This window comes from Mobula hypostoma, chromosome 29 (genome assembly GCF_963921235.1).
Source record: "Mobula hypostoma chromosome 29, sMobHyp1.1, whole genome shotgun sequence".
NCBI lineage: Eukaryota > Metazoa > Chordata > Chondrichthyes > Myliobatiformes > Myliobatidae > Mobula > Mobula hypostoma.
The window spans coordinates 14,329,489-14,338,075 of NC_086125.1; the positions used below are offsets into that span (position 1 = coordinate 14,329,489).

General features: G+C 46.4%; 1 protein-coding gene across 1 annotated transcript; it reads right to left on the reverse strand.

Annotated features, from left to right (window-relative positions):
• Nucleotides 1-276: 276 nt before the first annotated feature.
• On the reverse strand, nucleotides 277-5,907 carry ndufb7 (NADH:ubiquinone oxidoreductase subunit B7). The gene is made up of 3 exons (XM_063035722.1): nucleotides 5,737-5,907; nucleotides 1,061-1,229; nucleotides 277-490 (listed from the first exon to the last, which is right to left on the reverse strand). Exons 1-3 carry the CDS (start codon nucleotides 5,846-5,848, stop codon nucleotides 406-408), a joined length of 366 nt encoding a protein of 121 aa, XP_062891792.1. The 5' UTR covers nucleotides 5,849-5,907; the 3' UTR covers nucleotides 277-405.
• Nucleotides 5,908-8,587: the final 2,680 nt, after the last annotated feature.

The window sequence follows — 8,587 nt, forward strand, 5'->3', positions numbered from 1 at the left end:
AGCAGAGGTATTCTCCTTGGCAAGCCCCTACTATTAATCCACAGTCACAGAAACATCTCCTGTGGGGCAAGGACTGGTTACAACACTGGGAGAACTGATTCCCATACAGACTGGGACAACCCTGACTTCACACTGGGAGGTCTGTAACTGCATTTACAGGGACAGGACGAGGATCAGCGATGGAGCCCACCAACATGAATCAACCCCTCGACACTGTCAAGACACACGCTGACAAGGGGTTGAGTCAGAACCAGAAGAGAGAGGGGTGAAGCCACACCAGGTTTAGAACATCTTTATTGATTTCAGGAGATAGAATTATGTACAAAACATTGCCCATCTCTCCTGCAGACGGGACGTCCTGACTGGTGCTGGAAGAGCGACTCCAAGCTTGTCCAGAAACACTCACTACGCAGCCTGGCGCTCCTCCATCAGCTTCTTCCTCTTCAGCAGACGCCTCTCTCTCTCGTACTCCTTCATGCGCATCACGTAACTGGGACAAAAGAACAAGATTACTGGGGCGCCTGCTACTGTCTGACAGGCAACAGAAGGCCCACTGGTCACAGTCTAAACAAACACTGCAGTAGCAGGTGCACAGCAAGATCTCACAGACGTTATACCACCCCCCCCCCACCAATTCCCCTGGGTTGACAGCAGACCGGGGAACAGTTTCCCTGAAGCTCTGATACTGTGGTACAGGATGTTTGTCACCATCCTGTGGTTTGAGGTAGGAGTTGGAAGGACCCAGGAACAACACAGCGCTTTACTCACTGGGAGACTCAATCAGGACTCTGTACCCCAGCTTTCCGTGATGGGAGTGAAGTCTCAACCACGGTAAAGGGGGTGACACTAACATTTTCTACACCTTCGGGTAATTTATCTGCAATTGAGACCAAGTTTATCTTATCCTGTATTGTTGTACCCTGCAACGGTATCGATGCCATGTTTTGGGTGAACCTCATGTCTCCTGCAGTTTAGACTGGGGAGAGGGAGGATAAGGGGGCTGTTGGAGAATTAAGCCAGGTTCAATGGTTCAGTCAGCCAACACAAAAGTGAACCTTACTCCTCATGCTCGCACTTGTCCCAGTCGTGTCGCTCATGTTTGCACTCCAAGAAGTTGGGCCACATGTCCCTCTTACACTTCAGAAACTTGATGAGGTAGTGGGCACAGTAATCGCGCTGGTTCAGGGGCAGCTGGGCGGCATTCATTTCTTCTTGGGTTGCAATCATCTCTGAGAGAGAAACAGAGAGGTATGCTACAGATAAGCCCACATCCATTACAGTGATGAAGCATCTCTACATCAATCATTCCAAGGCATTTCTCAAGAAGACCAAATGAAATCATGCAAAATAATTCAATGCCCAATCAATGCTACAAGCATCATGGGAGACTGAAACATCGAGCCAGCATCTGTCACAAGATGACAGCCGGCTTCTGTACTCGAGCAATCTCTCTCTCTCTAACAAGATTTAAAGCTACGATGGTCGACAGGCAGTGGCAGGTATTCAAGGAGATAATTCAGTATAATGCCTGTTGGGAAATGGAGACCATGGGAAGAATGATCCATCAGTGAATTAAAACATGAATTAAATCAAAGGACAGGGTAAACAAAATAACAAAGTGCAGGAACATTTTTGAAATTAGCGAAGGCTGGAAACATAAAGAGGGAGAGGTTTTGATAGTAAACCAGCCAGTACAACAACACATAAAGGGAACCAGCAGGCAGTCGGACTTCCAAGGGGCATCTGATATCCTAGCATGGATGTAGGATTATCTGACGTACAGAAAGTATCTGCGCTGGGGCCTCCGTTATATGAAACATGAATTAACGAGATGAAGGAACAAGTAGATTGTAGACAGATCTGCTGATTGTGCAAAAATATGTCGGAAAGTAAGTTATACAGGGGATCTGGAGTGAATGGCAAAAAAAGCAGCATGGTGGTGTAGTTGGTAGCACAGCACTTGGCAATACAGATGATAACTTCACTCACCCCATCATTGAAATATACTCACAACCTATGGACTTACTTTGAAGGACACTTCATATCGTGTTCTTGAGACTTATCGCTTATTTATTTATTTATTTTTTGCAGTTTGTTGTCTTTGTCACATTGGTTGTTTGTTCGCCCTGCTGGGATAGTCTTTCGCTGGTTCTATTATGTTTCTCGGTGTTACTGTGCAGGCCCACAAGAAACTAAATCTCAGGGTAGTATGTATGCACTCTGACAAAAAAATTTACTTTGAACTTTGAGACAAAAATCTGCAGCTTTGGAATCTCAAGCAAAGAATAAACTGGAGCAACTCAGTTGATCAAGTAGCATTTATGACAGCGAAGGGGTAGTTGATGTTTCAGTGCAAGACTCTATGGGCACAGCAGGTAATTAGGAAATCAAATACAACATTTGCTTCTATCACCAGCGGACTGCAATATAGAAGCAACAACGTTTTGCTATAAAACGTGGGGTTCTGGTGAAACCACCCCTGGAGTTACTGCACAGAACTTTAATCTGCTTATTCAGAGGACGTGATGAGAAGGCTCATAACATTAATTCCTGGGTGAAAAAGATTGTCTTATGAGGGAAAGTGAAGCAGCTTAGGTCTATGCACATGGAGTGGAGTTTGCAGATCCGTTCTGTGACTGCAGATTCCTCCCACAATCCAAAGAAGATCAGGTTAGGATGAAACAAAGCTCATGAGTATAAAGAAGCCAGAAAAGAACTGAAGGGAATTAGAACAGCCAAGAGGGGCCGTGAAAAGTCCAAGTAGAATTACGGTGAATCGCAAGACATTCTACACATACATCAAGAGCGAGAGGATAACTAGGGAGAGGGTGAGACCACTCACGGATAAAGGGGGGAAAATTTGCTTGGATGGAGAGAATGTGAGTGAGGTACTTAGTGAGCATTTACCAAGGAAAAGGACAGGGAGAACCAGGAGATCAATGTTGAGTGTACAAATACATTAGGGCACTTAGAGGTCAAGGAGGAGGAAGTGTTGGGCCTCCTAATGAGTTTTAAGGTGGATAAGTCCCCCGGGCTTGATGGGATTTACCCCAGGTTACTGAAGGAGGCAGGAGACAAGATTGCTGGGCCTTGGCCAATATCTTCACGACTTCTAGCCACAGGCGAGGTCCCGGAGAACTGGCAAGTGGCTAATGTTGTACTTCAATTTAAGAAGGGAACAAGGAAAGATCTCAGGAACTATAGACTGGTGAGTCTCAAGTCAGCTGTAGGGAAATTGCTGGAGAAAATTCACAGAGATAGGATTTATAAGCTTTTGGAAACCTATAGGCTGATTAGTGAGAGGCAGCGTGGGTTTGTGAGGGGCCAGCTTGATTGAGTTTTTTGACAAGATGACAAAGGTCAGGCAGTGGATGTTGTCTACATGGATTTTAGTAAGGCGTTTGACAAAGTCCCTCATGGGAGGCTAATCCAGAAGATTAAGATGCATGGGATCAACGACAAATTGACTGGATTCAGAACAGCCTTGTGCATAGAAGACAGGGTAGTGTTTGAAGGGACCTATTCGCGCTGGAGCTCTGTAATTAGTGATGTTCTGCAGGGATCCTTGCGGGGACTGCTGCTGTTTGTGATGTATATTAGTAACCTGGATAAAAATGAAGATGGGTGGGTTAGTAAGTTTGCGGTTGATACCGAGATTGGTGGAGTTGTTGATAGTGAAGAAGACTGGCAAAGAATACAGACAGCACTGCCTTTAAGAAGTTTGTACGTTCTCCCTGTGACCACGTGGGTTTCCTCCCACAGTCCAAAGACGTACTGGTTAGTAGGTTAATTGGTCATTGTAAATTGTCCCGCGATTAGGCTAGGGTTAAATCAGGGGTTGATGGTTGGCGCAGCTCGCAGGGCCGGAGGCCCTATTCTGGGCTGTATTTCAATAAATTTTAAAAAAAGATCAGTTGCAGATATGGGCAGAGAAATGGCAGATGGAATCTAACCCTGATAAATGTGAGGTGTTGCACCATGGTAGAGCAAATGCAAAGAGACAGTACATTCAGGGTAAAATCCTTAACAGTGTTGCTGAGCAGAGAGATCTTGGGATCCAAGTTCATAGCTCCTTGAAAGCGACTACACAGGTCAGTAAGGTCACTGAGGAGGATTATGGAATGCTTGTTTTTACTGGTCGACGCACTGAGTTCAAAAGTCAAAAGGTTGTGTTGCAACTTTTGAAATTCTGGTTAGGCCACATCTGGAGTATTGCGTACTCCACTATAGGAAGGATGTTGAGGATTTGGAGAGGGCGCTGAAGAGGCTTACCACCTGGTTTAGAGGGTATGTGCTGTCGCAGAGGCTGGATAAACTTGGGTTGTTTTCCCTGCAGCAGCAGAGGGGAGATCAGACAGAGGTTAACAAGACTATGAGAGGCATAGAGAGAGTAGACAGGGAGTATGTGTTTCCCAGGTTTGAAATGTCTAATAAACAGAGTTGTGGACACATGGAAGAAAGTACCGAGTTGTGCATCTGAGAGTAGTACCTTAGAGACTTTCAAATCTAAACTCAATAGTCATTTCAACACACTATGTGAATAGGAATAGGCCAAGCTTTGTTGGGCCGAATGGCCTGTTCTTGTTAAAAAACTTTCTGATGTCCTAATAAGGTGAGAGGGGGTAGGTTCAAGGGGGATGTGAGGGGTAAGTTTTTTACTCAGAGAGGGGTGGATGCCTGGAATGCACTGCCTGGTATGGTGGTAGAGGCAAATATATTAGAGGCTTTTAAGAGACGTTTAACAGATTGATGCAAGGAAGACGGAGGGATATGGACATTGTGTAGGTAGTAGGGACTAATGTTTGGTTGTTTTTGATTTGCCTTTCAGCTGGTTTGACACAACATTGTTGGCCAAATGGCCTGTTCCGGTGTTGATAGAAACTGTCGCTAGCGTGAGAGTGAATGGAAGGGAATGTGCAGTCTGATGTAGGATTTGTGAAAGCAGGAAGATTGATAGTCTGCATACACAATAGACAATAGGCACAGGAGTAGACCATTCAGCCCTTCGAGCCAGCACCACCATTCACTGTGATCATGGCTGATCATCCACGATCAGTACCCCGTTCCTGCCTTCTCCCCATATCCCTTCACTCCGCTATCTTTCAGAGCTCTAACGCTTTTTTGAAAGAATCCAGAGAACTGGCCTCCAAAAAAAGTTTCTGTGCTGTATAAATGGCTCCCTCTTGTTTTTACCTAGGTTCTTAATCAGAGCTGTGTCCAATAGCCCCAACTCTGGATAACACCAGGGTCATGCACCCTCCCTGATCGCATGCATTAACAGCAACCAGAATTGCATAGGACCTTAAAAATGTCTACAGGCCACAGAAATGTACACTCCAGTCTCTGCATAGAAATGTCTACATACCAGACACGTAAACCCCAGTCTCTGCATAATCCCCACAGTCCACATTGTCCCCCAATTCCACACCCTCTTTTGCTCCTTCCTTCCTCCCCCAATCCCAGTGTACCCTCTGCCCTCCATCATTCTCCCTCAACCTCTCCCACGTCTTCTCTCCCTCCATTCTCCCACTGTCTCTCGTTAGTGCTGCCTCAGACCCCCGATGAGCGTCTCCTCAGCACTCCAACCCCATTCCTCTGCCTTCCCCGACCCACTGTGACCTGGTGCATCCGACACCCCCCGCCCGGCCCCTCTTCCGGCTGACAGGCCGTGAACCCCGGGACGTCCCAGCACTGCCGCCGGCTGCAGCATCCGGACACCAGCCAATGGCGACTCACCGCGCTTTTTGCGCTCGGGGAAGCCGAGCTCGGGCGGGAAGCTGGGTAGGGATTTGGGATCGGGCTCCACATCCGGCTCCGTCAGGTACCGCCGCACCAGGTGAGCCCCCATGGCGGCTGCAGTCCGCAGACTCAGGGTCACCTACCACCACCCGGATGTGAACCGCAGACTTCCAGGGCAATGCCGCCGCCACTCTGCGGGGCGTCAACCGAGTGACGTCATTGCGGGGCGGAAATTCATTTAAAGGCACGTGTGCGTACACCGAGCCTACTTTGTGGCTACTGCAATGCAATTGGGCAGCTTGGGAAAGTGGCAAAGTACTCCCATACGTCACGTGGAGCAAAAGTTTGGGCTTCGGGTTTAAATACGCAAAAATGTTGGGGAAATTCAGCAGATCAGGAAGCATCTATGCAGGGAAATGAACAGTAGTGTAGCAGTTAGCTTGGGACGTCGGAGTTTAGCTTGGGCATACTTTCCAGGGTTGAAATGTTTAATACCAGAGTGCGTGCATTGAAAGCGTCAGGGTGTGGGTTTTGAACTCAGGGATCGGGTGCCTGGTACGGCGGTAGAGGTAAATACATTAGAGGCTTTTAAGATATGTTTGGATATGCACATGGATGTAAGGAAGATGGAGAGATTTTTGATTTGCTTTTTAGCTGGTTCAGCAACAACGTTGTGGGCCGAATGGCCTGTTCCTGGGATGTTTTGGACTCACAACTATCAATCCTGGCCTCCTCAGTCTCTCTCTTCCACCCAGGACTACGGACAGCGGAGGAACACAGGCTGTTTAGCCACAGTAATGAAGAATGTGCTGGAAGAACTCAGCAGGTTGAGCAGCCTCTGTGGGAGGAAAGGAATCGTCCGTGGCAACACTCACAACACGCTGGAGGAACTCAGCAGGTCGGGCAGCATCCGTGGAAACGATCAGTCAACGTTTCGGGCTGGAACCCTCCATCAGGACTGAAGAGGGAAGGGGCAGAGGCCCTATAAAGAAGGTGGGGGGAGGGTGGGAAGGAGAAGGCTGGTAGGTTCCAGGTGAGAAACCAGTAAGGAGAAAGATAAAGGGGAGGGGGAAGGGAAGCAGGGAGGTGATAGGCAGGAAAGGTGTAGAGGAAAACACAATGGGTAGTAGAAGGAGGGGGAACCTCGAGGGAGGTGATAGGCAGCTGGGGGAGGGGGCAGAGTGAAACTGGGATGGGGGTGTTGTGAGTGTTGCTTTGACCCCAGCATCTGCAGATTATTTGGTGTTTATGAATCATTTGTGGTTCAGCGTGAAACTGCATCAGGACTTCATTACTACAGATTTCAGCATTTGCAGCCTCTTGAGTCCTTTTGCATGGTGTGCTTATTCTCAGGCATAACTTTCTTTTTACTCATTTCTTTCAAAAATGTTTGAAGTTACAAATTAATAGAATACACACTCAGTGGCCACTTTATTAGGTACACCTAATGCAAATATCTCATCAGCTAATCATGTGGCAGCAACTCAATGCATAAAAGCACGCAGACATGGTCAAGAGGTTCTGTTGTTGTTCAGACCAAAGAGCGGACTGGGGAGGAAATATGATCTAAGTTAGTTTGACTGGAATGACTGCTGGTGCCAGATGGGGTGGTTTGAGTACCTCAGAAACTGTTTTCTGTGGGGATTTTCACGCACAACATGGTGCAAAAAAAACATCCAAAGGAAATTGAAATACGATGGAACATGATCAGAATCAGGTTTACTATCACCGGCATGTGACATGAAATTTGTTAACTTAGCAGCAGCTGTTCAATACATAATCTAGTGGAGAAGAAAAATAAAACAATAAATAAGTAAATCAATTACATATATCGAATAGATTAAAAAATGTGCAAAATCAGAAATACTATCTATTAAAAAAGGTGAGGTGTTCAAAGATTAAATATCGATTTAGGAATCAGATGGCAGAGGGGAAGAAGCTGTTCCTGAATCGCTGACTGTGTGCCTTCAGGCTTCTGTACCTCCTCCCTGATGGTAACAGAAAAGGGCACGCCCTGGGTGCTGGAGGTCCTTAATAATGGACACGGCGTTTCTGAGACACGGGTCCTTGAAGATGTCCTGGGTACTTTGTAGGCTAGTACCCAAGATGGAGCTGACTAGATTTACAACCTTCTGCAGCTTCTTTCAGTCCTGTGCAGTAGCCCCTCCATACCAGACAGTGATGCAGCCTGTCAGAATGCTCTCCATGGTACAACTATAGAAGTTTTCGAGTATATTTATTGACATGCCAAATGTCTTCAAACTCCTGAAAATGAGGATAATGTATATATACTCATGGTATATATATATATATACACATACATATACACACACACACACACACACACACACACACACACACACACACACACACATATATACACACACACACACACATATATACACACACACACACACATATATATACATATACATACATACACACATTGTCCTAATAGTAATATCTACAATTGGTGTCATCCCAAAGGCACTACACATTACCATTAAACAATTAAGCCTACACAGCAATATCTCCAGAAAGCCACAGTGCTAAACACCACTACAATAGTCCGAAATTTTGAGAGTGTCTAGGACTTCCAGGTGGTCCACAACAGGGGTGATTGATGTTTATGGCCTAAGGTAGGAGGAGATGAGTTCTACAGCTCTCGTTACATGCACGTGCAGTTCAACTCTTTGAGCGAAAATGCAGAAAGTTAATAACTCATCTTCTTCTACCTTAGGCCACAAAGTTATCAATCATCCCTGCTGTGGACCACTTCTGGAGGTCCCAGACGCCGACTTCTACAAAGAAGGGATCCATATGCTCCACGACCGCTGGACTAATGCTA